This window comes from Pongo abelii, chromosome 10 (assembly GCF_028885655.2).
Source record: "Pongo abelii isolate AG06213 chromosome 10, NHGRI_mPonAbe1-v2.0_pri, whole genome shotgun sequence".
Lineage (NCBI taxonomy): Eukaryota > Metazoa > Chordata > Mammalia > Primates > Hominidae > Pongo > Pongo abelii.
Window position 1 is genome coordinate 27,607,204 of NC_071995.2, and position 26,909 is coordinate 27,634,112.

General features: G+C 42.1%; 1 protein-coding gene across 5 annotated transcripts in view; it reads right to left on the reverse strand.

Annotated features, from left to right (window-relative positions):
* Nucleotides 1-209: 209 nt before the first annotated feature.
* Nucleotides 210-26,909, reverse strand: part of ITPR2 (inositol 1,4,5-trisphosphate receptor type 2) — a 519,932-nt gene continuing 493,232 nt past the window's right edge. For all 5 annotated transcript variants that reach the window (XM_024256738.3, XM_054527007.2, XM_054527008.2 and 2 more), the window contains 2 exons: nt 5,051-5,212; nt 210-4,364 (listed from right to left, as the gene is read on the reverse strand). In XM_024256738.3, the coding sequence (XP_024112506.2) occupies nt 4,278-4,364; nt 5,051-5,212 (249 nt within the window). In that variant the 3' untranslated portion in view covers nt 210-4,277. The remainder of the gene's footprint in view (nt 4,365-5,050; nt 5,213-26,909) is intronic.

Below are 26,909 nucleotides of genomic sequence, written 5' to 3' on the forward strand. Positions count from 1 at the left end.
TACACTGGGGAATTGGCCAAATCCCAATAAGCCTTAGGCACACTAGTCCATCTGGATTAGCTCATCGGTGTGGTTCAAGTCACCAAATTTTTTATACCTCATGTCTTGCTATGTAAAATAGCAATCACAATGCCTTTTCATACCAATGCAGATATTACTTAGAAACATGGCAAGAAATGAATAAAGCACTTTAAAGTATTGCAAACAAAGAAGTTATACACATCCAATTTTATTAACATTCACTTATAAATTATCTGCCCTTGACATATATTGGAATCGTGTTTTTTAGGCAAATATAACAATCCTCTACTGCAGGAGAGAAAGTCTTCTTGGTGATATGAGAAGTACTGGTGTGATAATTTCATAAATTATTCAAGTCTGTGGAAACACTCCAGTTCAGAGAAGGGTACCTGGATTTGTTTTCAGATTTCTCGATTTTCACATGCACGTTAGGCTATCTGGTTTTGATAGTGCGTGTTTTCTTCTATTAAATGAGATAGCTTTCTCAATAATTATATCAGAAACAGCAGCAGCGAGTGACTAGAGGGCCTCTACTGGCCTCAGGCATTTTCTAAAAACCGGAATTAGCTGTCAAATTTTGAGAATACAGAGCTTCCCACGGCCTCCCCCATCCCTGCATTTGGTGTGCACCTCACAATTTCATGCAATTTAGTGACTTGCCAAGCTCCTGCAGGCATCTGTGTTTGTGCTGAAGATGTCTGTCTCCTCTGCGGTGCACCGTGTCGTGTATCACAGCATACTGGAATGGGTCTGTAGGTAGGAATAGCTGATTTGTTATTCAGGATGGCTTTAACAGCCGCTGGAGAGAACACACCATCTTATGGTAGTTGCTCTTCCACACAGCTTTGTTCTATGCATGGGTGAGGGGTATCTCTGGGGTCCATCAACTATTACATCATGATGCCTATGCAATATTTACTTGCTTATGTCCAATCTACTGGGTCCCTGAAGAATAAGTTTTTTTCTTCTTATTAGCTAATATTTACCCCTCCCTTTTCTCTAATGATAGAGTACTGGGAAGCAGAAATCCCAATCTCCACCTTCTCTCACCAACTACCCAGCCTCCCCACTCATTCTCAGTCCTGGGGGCTGGGGGCTGGTGGCTGAGTGTGGGCCATACTGCCTTGCCGTTTGCAATAAAACCATTGTAAAATAAAGACAGCAGCCAAAACAGGGAATTAAGAGCTGAGAATATGGGAATAAGCACACAATTAGTTCTGACGAATGAAATATCTTCCTGATGTTATTAACAATCTACTAGAAATTGTGTCCTCTTTACCAACAGGAAAATATTGATGTGCAAGAAAATAAGCTCATTTCTAATTTAACTTTTTAAGGGGTAGAAAATATGATAAATTTTGCATACATATAATTTATTTATTTATATTATAGCCCTATATGATACAAGCATTTTTTCATCTAAAAGTGTTATTTTAACTCAGAAAATATACTTGCATTAAGCTCTTGAGCCTCAGAATGGAGCACAGAGGGAACAAAACCCTTTTGAAATTAAAAATATTATTCAGCAGAAACTGATACTTTTGAACCAATATGGATTTGAAATAACTAAATATTTTTTCAAAATCTCCCTTAACATCAGACTTCAAGATGATTGCATTTATTTTGATGTCACTGTATAAATACAAGGATGTTAACTGATACTCACCTAGGTCAAATATTCCAGTTGCATTAATAAACATACACGTAACAAATATAAATTTATATCAAATGTCAAATTTCCCCATTATCTTCTCCTCTTCTCCATTAGGAATTTGATGTTCTGAAAAGTGCCTTTTTTGTTTGCTTCGATTTTTTGTTGCTGGTTTTTTTTTTTTTTTTTTTTTTTTGCTTTATAATTTCTAAGCATTTAGGCAGAAAAGAAAGAGGCATTAAAAATACAACTCAGAAATATTTGAATTTTGATGAAATAAGAGTCTTGTTAGTTGCAATCTCTTTTGAATACTTTCCTTAGAAGAAAATATGCTGTGAAACAGTGATCTGCCACTACACAGTGGTTGGAGACATTAGGTCATTTCTAGAAAGCAATTATATACACCTAATGGCTTATTCCCTACAAAATGAACTATTATGGTGTCAGAAAAGGCTAGATACTTTATCATCTGAAAGACAGGTTGCTCAGATGTATACAAATGAATTTATTCTCTTGACCTCTAGTTCAGATGTCAGAAATATTTTATTTTGTACTAAAATAGAGATATGTTCCTATATTGGAATATGTTCAATATTTACCACCCTTCTCTTCTATTCTCCATCCACAAAACTCTGCCTGATTAAAATATTTTAAAGTGTACTTTTTACCTGATACTGTTAATAGCATTGATGATCCTGGATTTTAAAGATGGCTGCTTTAGTCTACTTTGATTCTGGGAAATCCATTTTAAACAAACAAATATGTGGTATCATTTAAAGTTTTATAAAGAATTAAGAGTAACTGAATGACAGCTGAATTTCTCATGTATTTATTGACTGCCTGCCAGGTTCAAAGTTCTGTGCTGCATGCAGACATATCAAAATTTCTTATATCTTTGGATCATGAATGTCAGGGTCTTTCAGCTCCTGGTCAGAAAAAATACTGTCATGTCAGAGTGAGGAATTCTTAGTATGAGGTGGTGCTGGGGAGTACCAGTAGCTTCAGTTCAAAAATTCATTGCTCTGGGTCTCAACAGCTTTGTTCCAAGTCTACATTTTAACAGTGTGTGGAAGGATTGGTTCAGGCTTCCTTTATATTCTACATAGATCTTGATGTGGGATTTTTAGGAACCAATAGCTTAAGCTATGTTAGAATAATCCAGAAGCTTTAAAAATTGTCATAGCAAACCCTATAGCAAACCCTGTCTGGACCTTAAACCTTGGCGTTGATAACTGAGAATTTAAAGACTCTGGAGGCAGTGTTTTGTTCCTGTGGGGGAGAGGCCAGGTCAACTTGCAGAGCATCTCCCGGAGTCTGGTATCAAGTGTCTTCACTCCCTGTCACATCACTTTTTTCCTAACACTTTCATTATCCACATTTTGCTCTGCTATTCCAAATGTGTAGTCTCTAAGAATAACCTGAACACGCCAGGTTATTCTCTCCCTCGACAAATTCTGAGCGCATGATTTAACATAAAAACAATTTGAATAAGAGATTTTTGTCTTTCTACATTTTGAAAAGCCCTTACAGATACAGTTTTAAATATGTAATTGAAATGTGGCATTTTCTTGAGTATTCAATACATTTCTTGGATTTTTTTTTCCTAACTGCAGGAATAGCATAAATAAAAACGCTCAGGTCCTGAAGCAGTTCTTTAAGCACAGCAAACATGAGTCAAATAGCTTTCACTCCACGTTTATGAAAGGCAATGCCACCATCATAAGTTTCTCAATAATTCCTATCACCTTTAAGCATTTTCATGTATTAATCTCAATATATTTTAATAGCATACATATGGTCTCAAAAAACCCTTTCCTGGGGCTTACTGTTGGCTTTTTATTCCCCCAGATCTTCTTAAAATCTTAGCCTATACATGACTTAGAACATGTTTTTAACAAGTTATATGAAAATCTCCTTCTGTGCTCCACATTGACAGAGCCTGTCTGAATCTCGGAGAAGGCAATCACATTCTGTTATGTTGTCAGTGTGAGAGGCAAAAGCTCCAAAGTACTAAGTTCCTAGAGCTGTAAATCCATTGTGCTTCATGTTATAAATAAAGAAATTGCCCTGTGACAGCTACAGTTTGGAAGCATTATCATTTCTCTTTTCAACTCTCACTTTTAATCTTTTCAGTTATTTTCCTTAGTAAAACTTAGCCACCAAAGTATGACTTCTTGTATCATCACGAACCTGTATGCCACAATTAAAAGAAAGAAATTCCAGCCAACCATGTCAGTGGCTGTAGTCAGCATTTAAGACAAAACTGACTCCTATCGATTTAGCAGAAGATAGTTCTCCCTGCCCCGTGTCTTCTTCCACCCTGCCGCTCCCTGCCCTCTCCAGCCTTTTGGACAAGCCTTTTCTTCCTGATGCATTGCCAATGTGTGATGTACGCTTTCTAGCAGATGCATTTGAGGTTAGGTCTTCGCAACCATGAAAACACAGTTATAAATTGTTCTCGGAGCTAACCCACTCAACATCTTGGCACTTGGTTGTTTTTAACTTTTCAACAATAGGCACTGTTCACTCCCCTCCATCTCAGTTCTTTATTCAGTGATCAGGCAGGACACTGATGAAAGGCTAGTCACGGCTTCCCCCCATGGTATCAGTGTGGTGGCATGTGATGATTCACATGGGGTGTGTTTGATCCGAGGAAGCCCAGTCTCTGCTTATTCTTCCTTTGTTCTGTCATCTGGGGGAAAAGAGAGAGTGTGTGTTCAGCGGATTTTCTCACTCTTACCCAGTGCTGGTGGGCCACAACCGTTCTGAGTTAATATTTCCCAGCTACCTACTGTCCAGCATCATATAGAATATATTTATCAAAAAAGGGATTTTTTTAAAAGTGAATTTCCATAAACAGAGAAAAAGAGCAAACCCCTCTCTGTGGTTAGGAAGCAGGAGCCATTTTAGAAAACATCTTGCCTGTCACATAGCTGTCACCATCACCACAGTCATTTTAATAGCTACCATGGTTACTGTTGATATTTTTACTAACAATTTTATATGATAAAGGGGTTGACTGTAGCATTGAAATGGCAGATACTAATGAGGATTTGCCTTTCCCATGGGCTTAGTAATTACTATCATGGCAGAAAATGATTTTTTTTTTTTTTAAATGCAAAGAGGTGCTTGTATTTTGGCATTTTATCCTTTCCCCCTTCCATAGAAGGAGAAGCGTCACATGAGGCTCAGGGAGATGGGATAAGTAGAAGTCCCCGTTTGCTGGGATGTGGTTCTACAGTACAACGTGAGGTTTCTGTCTCGGAGTTTGCAATTCTCTGTGGATAATGACCTGGTTCCCTGGACCCTCTGTCTCCCCTCACCAGAAGTGGTGAATGACTTTATCCCACCCAGCACCATCTCCCTGAATGTACCCACCTGCTCCTTGAGCTCCGCCAGCTGACCCGACAGCTGTTTGACCAGACTCATGGTCGATTCCAACTTCTCCTGAAGGCTCCGAATTTCATTTTGCTCACTGTCGCCTTCATTGCTGACGAGGGACATGGCTCGCATCCGAGGAAACCAATCCAAATTCTTCTCCTGAAAGCAAATAAATGTGTGCGAACAAGGGAATGAGTATGGAAGGGGAGAATGTCTATAGCTGTTTATTATTACTAACATTTAAACCAAAGTCTCTTAGCACTCAAATTGGAGAGAGAAAACCTGGCACAGGGAGGGGCTGAAGTAAGGCTTAGACACTGGTCTTCATGGGCTGGGGGAAGACCCCAAATAGTGAAGCAAACTTTATACGGGCTTCCAGGGAGGTTCCGGCTGAGACATTTAGAAAGCACCGTGAAGGCTGCAGGCATTCAGCGAATGATGATGAATGATGAGGTGGGGTCTGGAGGCTGGGGGAGCCGATCCAAGTGTGTGTGGGTACAGCACAGGCATGCACTGTTTCTCTTTGCCCCTGGCACAGAACAGAAGTGGGGGGACGGTATAGGAAAGTGGTAAAAGAAATGTTTCAGCCTCAGCCACCCACACTACTTTACCTCCCACTTCCTCTATAAAGGCTCCCCACCAGCTCTGCCTCCCTCAGAGCTCCACTTGAGGAAGAGGGAAGTGGGAGGGCATGGCCTGAGGTTACTCTGTCTGCTCCCTTTGGAAAGATTTTATTGCAATGGGTGAGAGTTTGACTTCCCCACAGGGCAATAGCTGGTTCCACTTCTGTTTTTGTAGGCAGCCTGGGTGTAGGTGTTTTGTGTGTGTGTGTTTTCCCTCCAATCGTGGCAGAGACTGACAGATGCTTTCTTCAAGACTCTGCTCGATTGTCTAACATCATAGAATCACTATGCATTACTTATATGACATTTTTCTATCCTCCCCAAAGCTCTGCAAGGTAAATCGTGTGGTCCCCATTTTACAGATAAGGAAACAAGAGGCTCTAAGTTTCATTACTCTTGTCACAAGCTAGTAAATGGCAAAGCTGGGATTTGAAGTCTCTGCAACATTGATGGGGTGTGCCAGTCTTTGTCTCTATCTACCCACCTATTTCTCTAAATCACCTTCTCCCAACATCCCTAGCAGTGAGCATAACGCTTGAAACTCTTTCCATTCCAGAGAAGTCCACTGAAATGGCTACAACAACCGCTGCCTGTGGGATCCCTAGAATGAGAGTCATTGGAGTGTTCTTCCCTAAGTGACAGTGGCAAGGCCCAATTTGTGTATCTCTAGACTGCAGGCTCAATCTTACCTGGCCCTTGGGTTGGCTTTTTGTTGTTGTTGCTCGTCAGAGAATAGCAAGTTCTTTATAGTTCCCTACCCCCAATGGCAGTGAAAAGGGATGATAAAGAACCAAAGATAAAACATATTGAAGAGTTTTAAACTGCATTTAAACAGCTGTAGCTAATTAGCATTTCAAAGGCGAACAGTAACTTACTCTAAAGTGCAGAGTGACAGATTCATTCATTCAATCAATCCTTCAGCATCTATTGTTAGGTATTTAGGGGTGAAAGTCAGATAAGACTGTGTGTCTGCTCTCAAGGAGCTTACGGCTCAGGACAGCCCTCCACAAAGAGTGGGCTGCACACTGTGTGTATCAAAACCCCCTGGTTGCTTGTTAAAACTGCAGCTTCCCACCCCCACCACCTCTTACCAAATCAGGACCTCAGGGAATGTGTGTGATTCTAATATCATTAAAGTGTTAAGGACTCTGGTTTACAGAAACAGAGAAGACCGTGGCTGGGTAGGGAGAAGAAGCAAAAGGGAAAGGTCTGAAATAGGCATGTGGGGGAAGAGCAGAGGAAACCTAACAGGGGCCCATGAAATGCTTGCACGGTAGTGTGGCTGGGCCAGCTGCTCACACACAGCCCAGGTGGATGTGCAGATGAGGCAGAAAGCTGGACTGACACAGCATGCTGTGTCTCTCTGGGATGAGCATCAGAAAGATCAAGGTTTAAGGGAGCTGGGAATATCAGTAGAGTGGTGGTTGATGTGATGCACATTAATGTGTGAACTGGTAGGAAGGACGGAGGAGAACAGACCTGTGCTAAATGCTCTTTAAGCACTTATTCCTTTCAACAATTCTGTGAACTTAGGTTCTGTTTTCTATCCAGTATTTATATTATGTATTATCTGAATTTTACAAATGAAGTGAGGTGCCATGGTTTAGATATGGTTTGTCTGTGTTCTCCAAACCTCCTGTTGAAATTTGATCTCTAGTGTTGGAAGTGGACTGAATGGGAGGTGTCTGGGTCACAGGGCCGGCGGGGGCAGATCCCTCAGGAATTGGCTTGGTGCCATTCTCACAGTAGTAAGTGAGCTATCACTCTTTTTGTTTTTGTTTTTGGTTTTTTTGTTTGTTTGTTTTTAAGACTGAGTTTCACTCTTGTTGTTGTCCAGGCTGGAGTGCAATGGCACGATCTCAGCTCACCACAACCTCCACCTCCCGGATTCAAGCGATTCTCCTGCCTCAGCCTCCCGAGTAGCTGGGATTATAGGTGTGCGCCACCACGCCCGGCTAATTTTGTATTTTTAGTAGAGATGGGGTTTCTTCATGTTGGTCAGGCTAGTCTTGAACTCCTGACCTCACGTGATCCACCTGCCTCAGCTTCCCAAAGTTCTGGGACTACAGGCGTGAGCCACCGCGTCCGGTGAGTTCTCACTCTTAGGAGCCTGGATGGGTTCTCGGGGGAATGGATTAGTTCCCATGAGAGTGTGATGTTCTTGGTTTGGTGTCGTTTTGCACATGCCCACTTCCCCTTTGGCCTTTCTCTGCCATATTTTGATGCAGCACAAAAGCCCTCACCAGAAACCAAGCAGATGCTGGCGCCACGCTTCTTGTGTAGCCTTCAGAACCATGACCTAAATAACTTTCTTTTCTTTATAAATTACCCAGTCCCAGGTATTCCTTCACGGCAACACAAAATAGATTAAGAAATGAAGCTAGTAACTGGATTAGCTGGGATCCCAACTCAGATCTGTCTGCATCAAGGTCTGTTGGCAAGACAGGAGATTGTGGACAGAAAATAGAATAACAAAATTTAAAATTCCGAAGGTAGAACAACTTCAGGAACTGAAAATTTTGGGGTGAGAGTGCCTTAAGTCTGGTAAAAGTAAATATCACTGAACTTGGGAAGTTAGTGTTTAATGGATACAGACTGTTAGCTGGAGAAGATAAGAAATTTCTGGAGATAGATTAGTGATGGTTGCAGAACAATGTGAATGTGCTTCACGCCACAAAACTGTACACTTTAATGGTAAAATGGTAAATTTTGTGTTATATATATTTTACCATCATTTTAAAAAAATCACAGAATTTGCAGAGACTAATCTTTTAGATGAATTGTGCACTAAACTCCTGAAGTCATCCTGCAGGTCAGTAGTTGGGGTAGATGAGGAGGCTGTGGGTGGCCAAGGGCCAAAATCTGTATGAATGAACAAAAGTGACCAGGAGGTATTAAAGGATAGGATGGGAAGGATTAGAAAAGTGCATTTTTATGGGAGGTTTGAGGTGTGTTGATTTCTTGGTGATGAGGAGCCCAGAGTGCTGACCCTTTTCTAGGGCTCTTAATACAGACAGCTTGGGAAAATAGGCAGCTGCCACCAAGGGGCTAAAGGAGAAGGGGGTTACCATGGTTTGAATGCTTGTCCCCTCCAAAATTCAATTTAATTTTTAAATTTAATTGGCGTTGTAACAGTATTAAGATGTGGGACCTTTAAGAAGTGATTAGACTATGAGGCTTCCACCTCATGGGGGTGGGGATTGGTGCTGTAACAAAAGGGCAAGTTCGGTCCTCTCTCGCTCTCTCTCACCCTGTCACTTTCTATCCTATGATGATGCAGCAAGAAGGCCCTCACCAGACGTGGGCACCTTGAAAAGAGACTTCTCAGCCTCCAGCACTGTGAGCCAATAAATTTCTGTTCATTATAAACCACCCAGTCTCATGTATTCTGTTACAGCAACACAAAACGGACTAAGACAGGGCTCCTCTTGGGAGAGCCAAGAAAGCAGCATTCTGGGAGAGATTTTTTCAACATATAACAGGACAAGGATTCCAGAGGAGTTGTTGGGGCAGGGGGATTTTGGAGCATCACAGACTGGGCTTGGGGTAAGAAGGTACCAGGAATGTGGGGGATGGTGAAAACATCAACCTGCAAAAAGTTTCTAAAAGTAACAGATGCAAAACCTTGTTCTAACAGTAGACTGCAACTCTCACAGATAATGTGTGAGCGTTTGTAAAGCTGCCTCCAAAGAAACACTATCGCAAGCATCTCAGGGGCCAGGATCAGCCAAGTCCATGGCCTCTTGCTTTTGAGGAAACAATGGCAGCTCTCAGTGGACCATAGCTGGTGCCATTTGAGCCACAGAACTCTCTTTCCCTACACTCTCTTTTTTCATTTGTTTCTTTGTTCGTCCATTCACTTAATAATCCTTGCTTATGTTTACTATGTCTCTGTTAGGCACTGGGAAAACAATAGTAAGCAAAATCCAGCACAATTCTCATGCTTATGGAACACATAGTTCATAGGTGGAGAGTAAGACTTCAAACAAAGGATGACAAAAGTAATGAGAAGCTGTGCTTAAGTGCAAAAGCTACACAGCCCTGTCATCCTTTCTCTTCGTTCCTAAATATTATTCTGTCTTCCAACCCTCTTCTGGTTTTTCTAATCTTTCTTTCACTCCTTGTATCTGTCTGTGTTTTGGTTTGTTTGTTTCTCAGCCTTTTCTCTCCTACCTTTCTGCTTCTTGTTCCACTCCTCCCTTCCCTTGTGTATCTGCTGGTCTTAATCTGAGACATATAATGTACAACTAAAAATCATTTTAATATTGAATATTTTATGGTTCCTTTTCTTAATTTTTAAGAGACCTGAGTTGAATGCTTTACATTTCTCACTACAATGGAAAAAAAAAAAAACTTAAATTGATTGCTTTCTGTTCTCTTTTTTGAAGAAAGCAGTCTTGTAAAAATCAGTTCCACAACTGATTTTTCTTCAAAATTACTGCAGAAAGTACAGTGGTCCCCCTTATTTGAAGTGGATACATTTCAAAACCCCTAGTGGATGTCTGAAACTGTGGAGAGTACTGAATCCTAGATATACTACATTTTTTCCTATATGTACATATCTATGATGAAGGATAATTTATAAATTAGGTACAGTAAGAGATTAACAATAACTAATAATAAAATAGTACAATTAAGACAATATACTGTGATAAAAGTGGTTTCTGTTTCTCTCTCTCAAAATATCTCACCATTTTTGGACTGTAGTTGACTGTGGGTAACTGAAAGCACAGAAAACAAACCCATGGAGAAGGGGATTACTGTACATTCTTTTCATGAAAATTAACTCCAATACAGCAGCATTCTTATATGGTGAATATGCTTTTCCATTGAAAGTAGCTGCCAATTAAACACTCAGAAGTTTCTCTCTCTGCTTGTATGGCTTCCACAGAAGGCTCAATCTGAGCAGGGGAAGAGGAAGGTAAACCCCGGACTTTAACCTAAGCCAGAACCACAGGGCAGACACACAGAGAAGATACTAGTTAACAGGACACCACTTCCTCTCCATGTCGACTTGTAATATGCATGCCATCTAACAAAGCAGTTTGATTTGGTTTATTTCTTGGTTTACTCATGCATGCTATGTACATCTTGTGATCATGCATATGATTATTAGATTCCCATGATGACTTTGGTCAAAATGAAATAATCTCCTTATTTCACCAGGAATAAACATATTTGACCACAGGGTAGTATAAAATCAGGGAAGATGTAGATTAACTGTTAGATTCTGAGGCTATAATGTATGGTCATAGTAAGTGGGTGAGTGGAAATCCAGAGCTTCTCAAAGATTCTGAAATGCAAAACTCAAAGATGAACCATCATGTCCCTGAGAAGTCCCTTTAGGGTTCACACACCATGTCAACCATACCCTTTTATCCCTAAATTCTAATAGTTATCTATTTCTCTGGGTGATTAAAAGACCATTAGATAGAAGTGTAGAAACCTTGTAGTCATTCAATAAAATGATTAGGTTGCAAGTGTCAAAAGTCAGCTGCGCTGGGCCAGGCACAGTGGCTCATGACTATAATCCCAGCACTTTGGAAGGCCGAGGTGGGCAGATCACCTGAGGTCAGGAGTTTGAGACCAGCCTGGCCATCATGGTGAAACCCTGTCTCTGCTAAAATTACAAAAATTAGCCAGGTGTGGTAGCGGGCACCTGTAATCCCAGCTACTCGAGAAGCTGAGGCAGGAGAATCGCTTGAACCCAGGAGGTGGAGGTTGCAGTGAGCTGAGATCATTAACACAGCACTGCAGCCTTGGCTATAAAAGTAAAGACTCTGTCAAAAAAAAAAAAAAATCAGCTGTGCTATGTTTTCATATTTGGTTCTTAAATGTGATATCTGATCTGTGGGAAAAGGACAATGGGAGTATAATGGAAAGAGCACCAATCTATGAGTCAGGACACCCCGGTTCTTGTTTTAGCTTAGCAAAAAACTAGCTATAAGATATAAGGAGGAAGAAAGCCTTATTCTGTGAGTCCCAGTTTCCTTATCTGTAAAATCAGAATGTCACCCTAGGTGGTGTCTGTGTCTCTTCCAGCTCGTCATTCTGTGAGCTATGATGTAAAGACAGCTTAAAAAAACAAATTGTTGAGAGAAGATTGAGCTCGCCAAGTGAGCAAACAGAAACATGGCATTTCGGCTAGAAGCAGCCTCAAAACCATACAGCCCACACCCAGTATACTGCAAACGCCCAGCCTGAAACCTAGAAAGTTTAGGTTTCCTTGAGGTCTCAAGGCACAATAGCAGCAAATGTCCCTGCACCTGACTTCCACTTCTGGGCAAGTTCTTCCATATTACATAGTGGAATAGCTCTTATATAATCTATCCCTATTCTTACTTAATTGTCCACTGGCTCAAGAAAATATAAAGAATGTAATAATTTTTCTCCATAACAGAATGAGATTAAGAAATAATGTGATTGGCTTATGTTAGCCGAACATTGGAGAAATTGTCTTGGTCTTTTTAGCTCTATTAGGTACATATTAAAAGTTGACTGTGGGTAAGCTATAAAAAGCAAGAACTGTGGTTCTACATCATAGCAATGTATCCTACTTGTGGGCTGCCTACCAAATGGCAGGCACTTTTTAATCATGCTATGACTGATACCCACAATTCCATAAGGTAGGGACTATTTCCTCCCATTTTGCAGATGACAATACTGAGGCAAGAGGATTAGTTACTTGCCCAAGGTCATATAGGTGGTGTTAGTGGCTAAACCAGGCTTTGGCCTCCACCCTGTTTGATTGAAAAGCTTGTATTCTGTCACTGCACCAGACTACTCTGCATGTCTAATGGAGATATCTATGCTTAGCTTCTGAACTTGCTAAGGAAAACAAAGACTATAGTGAATCTCCAAACAGAAGCTACTATACCTTGGGCCCCCTTGATTTCTTCTTCTGGGGTATGCTAAAGGTTGATTTATTAAAAATCAGAAATACAAACCCTCTAGGCATGGTATCATGGATGCATGTGCAGGTACTGATAGAAATGCAGCAACAGTTGACATTCACTGTGATTTTGTAGAATGCTCTGAAATACTGCTAATAAAGAACAATCCATGAAATGTACTATGTATTGTAATGGAGTATCAGTAAACCATTTAATATGTACCTTCACCTGTGCACACAGACTTGATGGCTACGCTTAGAATGTGCTATCACAAGACCATTTCCTAAGGTTTTTCTTGGTTACCATCCTTTCCTGAGCTTTATGTTTATACTGCATTTTCCATTCTAAAATTCATTCACAAAGCCTTCTAGGCTGAGGAGCATTAAGCATTCCCCCCCAAAGCCTCAGCATGACCTATTGCATTCCTCTCTTTGCACTTTTTGTCTGAAGACATCAGCAGAAATGGTTCTCAAAAGCCACACAAGTCACGCTGCTACTGCCTACTTACTGGAAGATCCCTCAGGGAAAGACAGCATTTCTTCTTTCCTAGAACTTTAGACTTAGAAAATAATCTGGAACAAGAATTAATCATTTGGTTATGGGGCGTGGTTATGGGGGCATGTCTCATGTACCCCAGCACTTCTGCTCAGTTTCAGTAAGGGCATGATGAGCTTCTCACCTTTGCACCAACATGGTGGCCTTGAGGGCAGATTAGGCATTATCTCAAAAAATTAGGAGATACCCATGATATTGGCATTGGGATTCCTTATCCAGTTTCTAGTGAACACCCACCTGTATACAACAACAACTGCTCAAGGTGGGCAACAAAACAACTGGTTCTCACAGAGGCTCAGATGCGGGCCTTGCATTCATGAGGGAGGAAGAATGGGCCTTGCATTCATGAGGGAGGAAGAATGGGCTGGAAAACATAGTCTTGTTTGACAAGTGTCAGGAACTGCAGGTGACAGAGAAAGGGTACAGCTGTGTTCTTTGAAATTAAAACACTAAGGCTAGGTGTGATGGTGCATGCCTATAATCCCAGAACTTTGGGAGCCAAGGTGGGAGAATTGCTTGAGCCCGGGAGTTTGAGACCATCTTGGTCAACATAGCAAGTCCTCATCTCTACTAAAAATTAAAAAATTAACTGAGTGTGGTGGTGCGCACCTATAGTCCATCTTGATCAACACAGCAAGACCTCATCACTACTAAAAATTTAAAAATTAAGTGGGTGTGGTGGTGTACACCTATAGTCCATCTTGGTCAACACAGCAAGACCTCATCTCTACTAAAAATTAAAAAATTAACTGTGTGTGGTGGTGCACACCTATAGTCCAAGCTACTTGGGAGGCTGAGGTGGAAGGATCATTCGAGCCTAGAAGGTAGAGACTGTAGTGAGCTATGATCATGCCATTGCACTCCAGTCTGGGCAACACACAGAGACCCTGTCTCTAAAACAACAACAACAAAAACTATTCTTGGACTGACAAATAAATGAAAACCTTGACAACTCATTCTAAAAAGAGGGTTAGGGTTAGGGAAGAAGAGTAAGAGTGAATTTTGCTCCATTAGAAAAACATGTGACAGGACTTGAAGATTCATTTTCAAGCTCGTATTAACCAGATCCTTCTTTCTGTGTCTCCCTGTCTATTCCGTCTGGATCTCTCCGGATCTTCCTTGTGAACTGTTAGATTCCTGTAAATGTGGTAGAGTACCACATTTGTGTGGATTGAGAAATTTGAAATGTGTTAGTTACACAAAGCAAAACAGGATTGAAAGATTTTGTAAAGCAACAAATCCCTTCAGAGTATTATCATCATACCTTGAAATATTGCGCAAATCTAAATGCTCAAATATCAGATTTATATTACATATTCACATATAAATGTGAATTATAAGTTATAAAGCAATATGACAAACAGAAAGCATCCTTGGTTAGCTGAGGCTATATGCAGAGTGGCTGAAGCCCACGCCTTAGAGATGTGCATGGCACCCAGCAAAGGCTGGTGTCACTGCCGTGTTCCTGCCTGGCTCCTTTTTCATGGCACCACTTTCAGCGTGCTGGTGGGAAGGGGCTCCTGGCCTAGGAGGCTTCCAGGGACAAGCCTATTTAATCTAGTCATTGCTCCCAATGGCAGAGGGAAAAAGAGTCTCCATGAAAGTGTCCATGAAGGAGGAGAGTTCTGGGATGAAAATGACTTCATGGGACTCCTAATCTCAGCAGGACCCAGGTATACAATAAAAAAGCTACAGCTGGAAGGTACTGAGAGATGGGCTGATTCTATAACCCCTGGCTTTATAGGCAGCACAGCCATGGTGAGAGAGGGTGTGACCCATGCCCAGCACAGGGCTTGCAGGAGGACAGGACTGTCCACTACCATGTTATGGATGGTCCTGCAGGCTCTAAGCTTCTGTAGGTGTGAGCCTGAAGGCCCCTATCCCTACTGGCTTCCTGACTTTAGGGAGGCAGAGGGAAGCAGGTAAGTGAGGACCCCCTCCGCCAAAAAAAGGATCAAAATAGTTCAACCAACATTTAAAAAAATGCTATGAGGTGTCAGGAAGAACACTGGGCTCTGGAGTTTCAAAGACTTATGGGTCAGAATTTCCATCCTTAGACTGTTTCCAGACCAGTGGGGGAGTTGGTATGGGTAAAGACAGATGGCAGTAAAAACTTCTGCAGTGGGCATCCTGGGGGCGAGAGGCACTGTATGTACTAGCCCTCACCTGCAAATCATCCTCTGGGGTGGGCTGCATGCCAGATGGTGGCTCTTAATTGTTTGGGGGCATTGAAAGAACTGTGATCTTCAAGACCTACCTCTCCCAGGTGGCCTGAAATAGCACCAAGTCTGAAAGCAGGGCTCTGGGCAGTGACTTGGGAAAACAGGTGTGGATACCAAGTGTGATGAGGACCCTTGAGCTTAGCTTTGTTCCTGTGGTGGCAAGTGGTGGGTCTCACCCCCCAGACAACAGCCTGGACTATGAATAGAGACCACAGCCCCCGAGAACCCACCTTACTTCTCTGGCCCATTCCTCCTCCTTCCTCCTTCCCAATTCTCCCTCTTAGAAACTTTCTGACCCCCATGAGCAGGAGGGCAGAGGCTGCACAAAGAAGTGCAATTACTTGTGTCTTCTCTTTTGGTCCCAGACTTCTCATCCTCAATCCAGCCAACCATAAGCCTTAGCTGTCTATACAGAATGCATCAGCTACATCTGCTCATGGTGGGGTCCTGCCCATTCCCAGCCAACAGGGCACCAAGGGATAGAGCCACAGAGAGAAGAGAGAGTGGCCCAGGACTGGGGAGGTCTAAGAAGGCTCAGATCCAATGGCAGCTTAGACGGCTGGCAAGCTACAGGACTCTTATCAATTACTTTAGCAGCACTGCTAGGGCAGTAACCGGGAACATGAAGAAGCAAGACTCTAGGATGAGTGACCACCTCTGATGAGTGACTTGTTGGGAGGCTCTGGGGACGGGCACTGGTCCCAATGTTGAGCCAACATGAGGGGGAGAAACACTCAGAGAGGGGAGGTGGAGTCCAGCTCCCAGAATTGCTTTGAGCCATCGGCCAGCTGATTCCTAGATGCTGTAGTGGCATCAGACTCAGGGACTGGGGCCCAGTCTATCAAAGGTCTCTGGGAATCTGGAGATGCATTTGATGATGCAATGATGGGGAAGCTGGTCTGAGCAAGGGGCCTGCCCAGCATTCTCCCGGATCCCTATTGCTGTTTTTCCTACAGAAGTGTCAAGCGGGAAACATTCTGTCCATAAAGGAAACATAATTAGGTAAAGCTTTGGCATCAGAAGAGAAAAATTAGCCAGGAATGGCGGTACACACATGTAGTACCAGCTACTCAGGAGACTGAGGTAGGAGGACTGCTTGAGCTCTGGGAGGTCAATGCTGCACTGAGCTGTGACTGTGCCACTATACTCCAGCCTGGGTGACACGGTGAGACCCTGTCTCAAAAAAGGAAGAGACTGTTGGGGACACCAGCAACCCAAGGTCCTACCAATGGACTTCCTCAGGGCCAGTCATGTCCCTTCCTGCTTTTTCCTGTGTTTTTCTTTTCCCGTCAATTCTGAATTCCACTGAATCTCCTTGGGACTTTAAGCCTTTCTTAATCTTATTATTTATTAATTTCCATATTTTAATCTAAGTTATCATCTCCTGTCCTCCTTTGAAAAGAACATAAATGTTCATTTATTCTGCAAATAATATGAAGTAGAAACATTTGCAAATCTCGCTGAGATAGAAAAAAAACTAGAGATTTCTTCATGGTGAGATTAGGGGAAAACATTTGGAGTAGGGTATTGAATACTCAAGGGGGCATTCATCCAATGTGTGGCTGCCCAGAATCTGAAGCTCCTTCCTGTATCTGAGGAAATCATTACTGTGGGGTCCTGATGGAAGGCTGGGTCCAGTCTTCTGTGACAGAAGCTGAAAAGGCTGATACTCTGTCTGCCCTCCCTGTGGCAGCTAGAGCTCAGTCATGTGACCAAAGGGTGGCCCATCAGATGCTCTTGCCTGAGATTTTCATATGGAACAAGGGATGCCAAGAAGCAAAACAGTACAGAATTCTTTCCATTCACAGTAGTTGGAGAGGTGGCTTCTGGCTGTGGTGACGCCCTCTGTGCTGTAGCCAGCTTCCAGCACTCAGCAATGGCACTCTTCCTCTAACCAGGCTGTCCCCAGGTGGGACCTCTGGCCAGCTCTTGGATTTTCTTTTGGAATCTGCTCATACCGAGTCTGGTTTCTGCTTTCCTCTGAATGTTGTAACCCTTTCCACAAATTCCTTCTCTCCCTAAGATAACCAGAGTCAGTTGCTGTTGTTTGCAATATAGAACCACCGCAGGAGTCCATGTGGGCACTGATGGTGGCTTCAGAAGGGGTGGCAAGAGTGGGACACAGGGAAGTGGTACCACAGTAATGTCTGCCAAGGGGGCTTTGAAGTCAAAAACTGAATGCTTGAAAATGCACACTTGACAGACAACAGTTTTCCCCTGGAGGATAAGAACGCATTCACAGAGCTCAAAATAGTTGGTTAGCATGATTAATGTGAACAGACAGACTGGATAATTCAGCCCCTAAAGTGGATTATTAGGCCAAAATCCCACAGCTGTTGTCTCAGAGAAGAGAACTGGGTTGCGCCATTTGTGAGGACCAATGGTGCACATCTTTCCACCTCTGCATCCAGTGACACTGTGTTGGCAGCTTGAAATCAACCCTGGTGGGAGTATTTGCACCATGGACATAGGCAGATGCTATAATCGAGGCTTTCTCAAATTGGTTGTTAAACACCAACTAGCACAACACTGAACAATGTCCCTTACTAGCAGAGATGGAGGAGACCATAAAGGATAGGTTAAATTAAACGACTGACCCAAAGTTACACATCAGAAGAACATAGCACAACCAGGACAATGAAGGTCTCCTAATACAACAAAGACGCTTCTGACCTTAAAAGCCTCTTTACCTTTGAACATGTTACCATTGGAATTTTTAGTTTACTGGGCTCATGGTTCAGTCATTGTCGTTCTGAGTCTTTCAGTTATTTTGTATTTACAAGTGTATTTTGGTGATCAAAGTCCTCGATCATGATAATGAAAAGCCTCTTACATCAAGATCATCTTGCTCTTTAAAATTCAAAAAAGTCGACAACAAAACAAAACAAAAAGGCAGTTTATCTTTCAAATACTACTCAGAAAATGCTGAATAGCCAGTGATGGCACCAGACTCAAGGTGGCCTACAGAAAGACTAGATCTGAGTCTTTTAGGTAGACTCTTACACACGGGTCTGCCCAAATTTTCCATGACAGTCTGAGTATCTCTCCTCTGCTCATCTTTTAAGAGCAACCTGAAGACAGGATTCGGGATTTTCCAGTTATGCTGAGGTTCAAATAATACAACCATTTTGTGCTTTAGTCATAAACAATAATAATTTGGCTCCATAATTATTTCAGTTAATCCACAACTCAATAAATTTCTTCCTAAAATGTAAATCAAAATAGCTTTTCTGTCAGTCTTGCCTAATACTTTGACAGGATGTCACTGAAATTCCTCAAATATGATCATTATATTTATTTTCACTGTAGATGACTTATAAGAGGGAGAATTAGGAGTAAGTACTCATATGCAGAACTCAAGGAAAACTATACACACACACACACCTCTATATACAATGACTATAAAGAAAATACTATACCTGAGAACCTAAAGAAAAACCATCCCCAGAAATCATTTAGCACCATAACCAAATGCAACAACAAAAATGCAAAAATAGAATTAAAAACTGTTTTGGGCCAGATGCAGTGGCTCATGCATGTAATCCTAGCACTTTGGGAGGCCGAGGCGGGTGGATCACCTGAGGTCAGGAGTTCAAGACCAGCCCGGCCAACATGGTGAAACCCCATCTCTACTAAAAATACAAAAATTAGCCAGGCATGGTGGCAGGTGTCTGTAATCCCAGCTACTCAGGAGACTGAGGCAGGAGAATCTCTTGAATCCGGGAGGTGGAGGTTGCAGTGAGCTGAGATTGCGCCACTGCACTCCAGCCTGGGCAACAGAGCCAGACTCCCTCTCAAAAAAATAAATAATAAAATCTGTTTTGGTAAATGCATCTGTTACTTTTTGATAGTATATTTTTAGGTTTGTCTCACACAAATAAATGGGTAAATCTGCTAAAAGTCTACTGCTTCTTTTGAAAAAAAAATATTTAACAAGTGATGATGAAACCTTAAAATTACAGAGTAGTTCAAGGAAGGGTCCACAACATGGTCGTAGTCACAGAGCATTACCCGCTGTCATCTGATTGTACTGTGTTTGCAGCCAGCCAGCTCACCAGCTAATGTTCTTTCACTAGTCCCTGACATTGCCATTTTATTTAGTTGTTCTTTAAACTATGAAGTCTCTCTTTAAGTCTTTTCCATTGTCTTCAAAATTCTACCCAGCAAGAGGAAGAGAGTTGGTGGTTCTCTTTTTTGTTCATTTGTTTTTGAGATGGAGTTTTGCTCTTGTTGCCCAGGCTGAAGTGCAATGGTGGGGTCTCGGCTCACTGCAACCTCTGCCTCCCGGGTTCAAGTGATTCTCCTGCCTCAGCCTCCCAAGTAGCTGGGATGACAGGAACACGCCATCTAACACGCCCAGCTAATTTTTGTATTTTTAGAAGAGACAGGGTTTCTCCATGTTGGTCTCGAACTCCTGACCTCGAACTCTGCCTGCTTTGGCCTCCCAAAGTGCTGGGATTACAGGTGCGAGCCACCGCACCTGGCAAGTTGGCGGTTCTCAAAGTCTGTCTTCCCTAGATCACCTGGGAAATGGTTAGAAATACAAATTCTTAGGCCTTACTCCAGATCTACAGAATCAGAAACTCCAGGGTTGAAGGCCCAGTAATTAGTGTTTTAATGAGACCTCCAGGTGGTTGTGATGCATGCTAAAGTTTGAGAACGACCACTGTAGATAACTTAAGGTCTAACCAATGATTTCCTAACATCACTACTCATTGGATGAACTATAAAGAAAATTCTTAACCATACTCGTCGTACATGCTGATTTGGTAATCAAACAATTTATTGACTAAATAGGTACACATTGGAGCATAAAAGGAGTGCTACTAATAATTATGTAAAGACGAGGACATTAGGTGAAAGACTGCTCCAGTCAAAACTATGGTTCCTCTGGGTTCCATTAAAACCTAGACTGTCATTTATGGGATCTGGACCAACTAAGTAAGAGAATGAAATAATTCTGTGACAGTATTTGGGCAGCTTCTCTAGATTAGAAAGTCCCATTTACATGTGTAAAATTGTGAGAGCATGACTTTGAGATGTTATCTACTGGGAAGTCATAAGCATTCTGGTCACTCAAAAAATGCCTATAACAATGGGTTTTAACATATTTCTTTTGTGAGAGTGGTCCATACCGGCCACTCCCATTTCATTATTACCCATTCTCTTCTTTAAGTCTTTATAAAATAGACAGATACTAATACTCCCTTGAAATTCCTCTTTGATTCCAAATACCTTTTTCTAGAAAATCCCTATTTTTTCCCCTCAGTCTTTCATCCCTGGTCTCTCTACTAGTCTCTGAGCTTTCCAAAAATCCACTGCCAATGGGCTGGGGCACACTCAGGTTAAAGATCTTGAATGGCTTTTGGGGGTCAGCACAACACAGAGGCCTAACAAAAAATTCAAAGTTGGATGAAGGTGATGTGCCAAGTTGCACTAAAGAGACCTTGCACTCAGACCAAACTTTCTCATTAGCATCAGAGACCTAAACGTTCTTCACTATATTTTTCAAACAGGGCATCATGTGGCATGAGGGATGGTGAATTTAAAAATCTGAATTAAGTACAGACCAATATGTTATTCTGGGAGGTGGAGCAAACAGGGTGTGATGTCAAAATGGCATTCAACTCTAAGTTAGATTATAGCTTTGCAGAATATAGCAGTGACAAGTGTTTTGCTGACTCTGGGAACTGGACCCAGTACAGGGTGGTGCACAGCTGGAAAGGCATTTCACCATCATCACCAATGAATCGACAGCTGGCTAGATGGGTCCCAGACCACGTGGTCCTGCACACACCTTCACCTCCACATTTACCTGGTAGCCATAGGTCTTCACCTACTCTGCCAAGCAGATGTTACATGGTGAGAAGAAATGAAGTAATGCCAAGTAGGGTGAGCATAAGAAACTTAAAATGATGAAGCCCAGCCATGGAATTCCCAGGAGACAAGTGAGACCGAAAAAATATGGTATGCTCTAATTCCAGAGGATGCTGGCTCTTTTCAAATAATGGCTCTGTCTGATCATAATTATAAGATGTGTAGACACAAAAGGCACAAGGTGTTGGTGAACAGGAATTACAGCCATGAGCCATAGATCACTTTTACACAAATGGAGTGTGGAAACAACTGTTAATCATGCAGTAGGTGCTGCATTTCTAATTTTTGTGCAATTTCATGAATAAATTCCCCATGTTTTAAACTGAGGCTATTTAGGTTATATGAATTTTATACATTTTTCTCATTGATTGATTGATTGTAGGGTGGGGTCTTGCTATGTTGCCCAGGCTGGTCTCCAACTCCTGGCCTCAAGTGATCCTCTTGCTTTGGCTTCCCAAAGTGCTAGGATTACAGGTGTGAGCCACTGTGCCCAGCTCATTTTATACATTTTTTCTATTTTTGAAACATTTCACTGATTATTTGTTTTTATGGGATATCAGTCTGATAGAAAAAGACTTTAAAATACTGAAATAGATATTGAAGCAATTCCTACATGTAAAACTTGTTTCTAATACATGATGAAACCAGTCTGACGAAATAACACAATGTTTTATGATTGGCCAATCATATTACTTGGTATTTCCCGAGTGACAGAGTGTCTTTTTTTTTCGTGGGCTGCCAGAGCACACCTGGGTTTATACTAATGAGGTGACTCTTGGTGGGCCCCTACATAGTGTCGGGAGGTTATGGTGTTGGGGGAAGGGAGTTGGTTACCAGAGAGACCAAGCACACATGATTGCAGGGTTGGGGTTTCAAGTCAGCCCCACCTCTGGAAAGGGAAGGAGGGATGCTGCAGATTGAGTTCATTCACATGGCCAATGATTCAATCAATCAGGCCTACATAACGAAGCCCTAAAAAAACCTCTGGACACCGGGGCTTGGTTGAATTTCGTTGGTGGACACACTAATGTGTAGAGAGGGTGATGTGCCCTGGCTCCATGTGGAGAGGCCATAGAAACTCCATGTTCCCTCTGAGACCTCACCCCTTGTGTCACTTCATTTGGCAGATTCTCTTGATTTGTATGCTTTATATAATAATAAAACTGTCATCATTAGTGTTTTTCTGACTTCTGTGTGCTGTTATAGCAAATTATTGACCAAAGAGGGTTGTGGGAACCCCCAGATTTACATCCAGCCTGTCATAAATGCTGTAGCCTGGGGACTCCCAAAGTGTGGCTGGCATCGGACATAGGGCAGTATTGTTGGAGATCATGCTTTCTAACTTGTGAGGTCTGCTCTAAGCCTGAGTGGGCAGTGCCAAAATTGAGTTGCAGTGCACCCAGTTGGGACTGAAACTAAATAGCTGGTGTCAGACCAGGCACCCAGCCTACGTACCACCTCTGGTTGTGGTCCATGTGGCCATCAGCTGCTGCCCATGGCCAGAGGGGAAGGGTGACCTTGGTGGCAAAGGTGAGGAAGCTGCAGGGCGGCTAGCTCAGGTTGCTGGGTTTACATTTGCTAACTGTTGCTGCTTGGAGACCTATAAATAGTGGACATTTGGTTGAACTATTACAAAGAGAGCTACAGAAGCTAGAATACACCCAGAAACCTGCAGCTATATACATATTTAGGATATGATCATGCAAGGCAGAAAAGATTTATCCAGGGTCTATGGATAAAGAATAAAGTCGTTCTTGTTTTCCCTTGAGCCTTGAGCATGAAAAGCGTGCTGTTGGACGCTTTTCATACATACATTTTCTCTTTATTTCTTACCCATTCTGCCTGAAGAGTTGGGCAACAATTTGAAATCCATCATCCCGGCTGTGTTTTGTGGATTAAACTATTTATTCTCATATGTTCTACCCATTTCCTTGTCAGGAGTGAACTCTGTGTATTACAAATAATTGATGATGTTGGGCATGTCTCAGAATAAAAAAAAAAAGGCACTGATATGTTTTTAATATTTTCCTGGCATAAATTCTTAACTCCTTTCCTAGCCCAGGGGGCCTTAAGTGATCCAGTCTCTGTCCCCCTCCCCTCCCCCATCTGTGGCTGCCACCTGCCACCCTCACTAACTCCAGCCACATGAGCTGTCCTGCTGGTTTTCTGCCATATCCAATCTGTTCCCACCAAGGGTTGGCTCCTGCTGATTCCTAGACCTCTCCATGGTTCGCTCACTTAACTCCATAGAGGGCTCTGCTCCAATGTTCCTCCTCAGAGAGGCTGCCATTGACAACCCTACCCAGCACACCTTCATCCCTTTCTGCTCCTTCAACTTGCTTTGCTTTCCATCATGAGCTGACATTGCCTACATCATATAGTCATTTGTCTCCAACAGTAGAATGCAAGTTCTAGGAGGGCAGGGCTTTACTTCCCTTGTTTCTAGAGCCTAGAACAGTGTCAGGCACATAGTAGGTTTTCATTAAATGCTAGCTGAATAAGTGAAGAAATACAGAGGTCAAAATGGAAGAAAGTGCCCCGCCACTGCTACTTCATTTTTTCCAAGGTCTGGAGGTGAGAAATATTCAGGTACAAGGTAAAGTGACCTGTCCCGTGCTGGAAAGGTCTGTGTACCATATTAACGCTAACTAGGATGAAACCAGTCTTGGCATCATCCAAATGAGAGGATGCTCAGATATACAGGGAACCAAGAAAGCAGGCTATGATTGAAAAGTCAGGGGTTTTGGAGGCAGGGCAATCTCAGTCTGAATCCCAGCCTCACCTCTCGTTATGCATGTGATCAGATTAGTATTAAAGTTTCTTCTGCTGAAAATAGGGATAAGAATGCCTATCTTTTAGGATTTCTGTAAGGGTTTCATAAAATGATGTAGAGAAACTAGTGCAATGCTTTTCTCTTGTGGGGAAAAAAAAAGCTAATATTTAGAACATGCTTTTGGTGGGAGGAGATCGCAGGGGGTCAGGGTGGGGAAGCGTAGGTGTGTCATGAGGGAACATATGGTTTGGGGCAAAGCAAAAGGAGAGTGGGAGGAATGATCTGTGATTGGCCTCATGGGATGATGACATCCCCAGAGTTAACACATTTTCAGGGACAAGCACATGGCGTCACCCGGATGTGAGTTTTCAAACCTTCCCATGTCAATTGCAATTTGGGGGTTTCCATCCACTCTGCCCCACCCTACTGCTTGGTAACCTTGTGGGAACGAGGAACTCATTCATCTGTTCTGTATCCCAAATACCACTTTTGCCTCTACGTGCCCACTTTTTAAAATTTAAAATTTAAATTCCTCAAGTTGCCATGGCTTTCGCAATCTACTGACTGAAAATCACTGACACACAAAGAGAAGAAGGAGGCCACTGCAGGATGGAAGGACTCTATTTTTGTCTCCGTTTCTTTGCAAGGGCAGTCTGTGGTCAGGCTTCCTAAGGGGTGGTGCCTACACAGAGCTGACCCATTTGTGTATCTGGACTGCTACTTGGAAAGAAAGCTCTGAGGCTTTGTTCCAGCGTATCTGTAGCCCTTCCTTGTTTTACTAAACACACCACGAATCCTCTCTCGCTTCCTCCTTCATTATTTCTCTTACCGGGGGGCTCAGAGAACCACTTCAAGAGGGAAGTTCATCTCTTCTCGCTCCTATTCTGGCCTTGTTGCTTCCTGTCTTCGAGGTCCACTGTTTTGCAGAAGTGATGATGATCTTTAGCTTCCCCTGGTCCCAAAGCCCATGGTCATGAATTGAGCCCAGGAAGCCTTGCCCTGAGAGCCGTTTTTGGCTTTGCCATACTTTGGGCTTGAAAACTAGATTACAGGAGGTGTCTACAGCTTGGCCCAGTTTGTGGCTTCCACACGCTGCCAGTGAATACATGCCTACTTAACTTCAGAGCTGACAAGGCTTTTTAGTGCCCTAACAAACAGAATTTATTTGGATTTAAAATTTATCACCAGAAATGGAAAATGGATGGTCTTGCCAACGTTAGTAGCCAAGATTTCCAAGGTCTTGTTGAACTCAAATTTATCCCTAGCTCTTCAATAGATGTTCTGTTACTTCCTGTAAATTTCACCAAAAAAATTCTTTTTTCCTTTCTACTACCAAGATGTTAATGTAGTTTGATGACATCTTTGCATGATCATTGTAAGTATTTTAAAAATACATTGTAATCATCACCTCTAAGTTTACCAATTTTTTTTTTTTTTTTTTTTTTTTTTTGCAATTGGGGTACTTGTTGAGAACTTACAACAATGTTAGCAGCCAGGCGCCATGGCTCACGCCTGTAATCCCAGAACTTTGGGATGCCGAGGGCAGTGGATCACCTGAGGTCAGGAGTTTGAGACCAGCCTGGCCAACATAGTGAAACCCCATCTCTACTAAAACTACAAAAAATTAGCTGGGCATGGTAGCGAGCGCCTGTAATCCCAGCTACTCAGGAGGCTGAGGCAGGAGAATCACTTGAACCTAGGAGGCGGAGGTTGCAGTGAGCTGAGATGGCACCATTGCACTCCAGCCTGGGCAACAAGAGCAAAACTCTAAAAAAAAAAAAAAAAAAAAAGTTACCAATAGCTTCATATTTAATTGTGCTGGAAGTTGGGTTTTGAATTATGTTATCTATTAAAATCATAGCAAGATCTACACAGCATTATTTAAGTGGTCTAGCTATGATTTAATCCCTGGTCATGGTTTATATATCATATAAGATTTATCACAATATCCTCTCATTCCTGTTGCTCAGAGTAATCTTTGTTCACCCCCACCCCACCCCATTGCATCATAATTCTTTTTTAATTTGCTAAAAAAATGGGGGAAGATTTGGCAATACAATTATACAATCCAGCTTGTATTGGTTTAGACTGTGCACAATTACCAACCACTTCAAGAATAAAGGTAACCTAATTATTTTAACCTAAGATACAGGTGGCTTTAGGGTAACACGATATATAAAAATGAAGTTTACAAAATCCATCAAAAACAGATTATCTACTATTAATTTCCAAAGGATTCTTTCCTAAAGGAATAATCACCAGATTTCTTTAACTAACAATTTTCCAGAGGAACACTGAAAACATGATTTAAACTTTCAACACAAAATAAATTTATAAGCAACATTTCAATAACATGCCTAATGTATAACGTGAGGTTGAAATTATTTCCATGTGCACTATCAGTTTTGGCAGCAATTTAGAAAAATCTTATTTATACTGACTATCATTTTATTGCACAAATTTTGTAGAATGATAGTAGCTGATGCAATGTATGGTGTAAATTTTCTACCCACCAAATCCCACTTTGAATACATAAGTCTTCTGTTGTTCTCTAATTCACAATAACACCACCTTATTGTATAGAATCCCACTGCAATAAATACACTTATAATGAATGGATCAAAGTAATTTTCTGATATGCCCAGCTTGCAAGTAGCTTGTGGTTCAGGGGCTAGAGGGTGCTGTATTCCCAGGCTTCAAGCTGGGGTCAAAGTGCTAAAGCTCTGTTAAGCAGGATGGAATCACTTGCAGATTGACGTTCCACAAGGCGGTGTGTCACCTGCCCTAGTTCAACCTGCACTTCCTCAGAGCTGGGCACTAGCAATTTATTTCCATCCTGAGCTTAAGGTCAAACCCAGAACTTGCAAGGATGTTTCATACCAAAATTCAAACTTCCATAGGCCTTCTGAGACC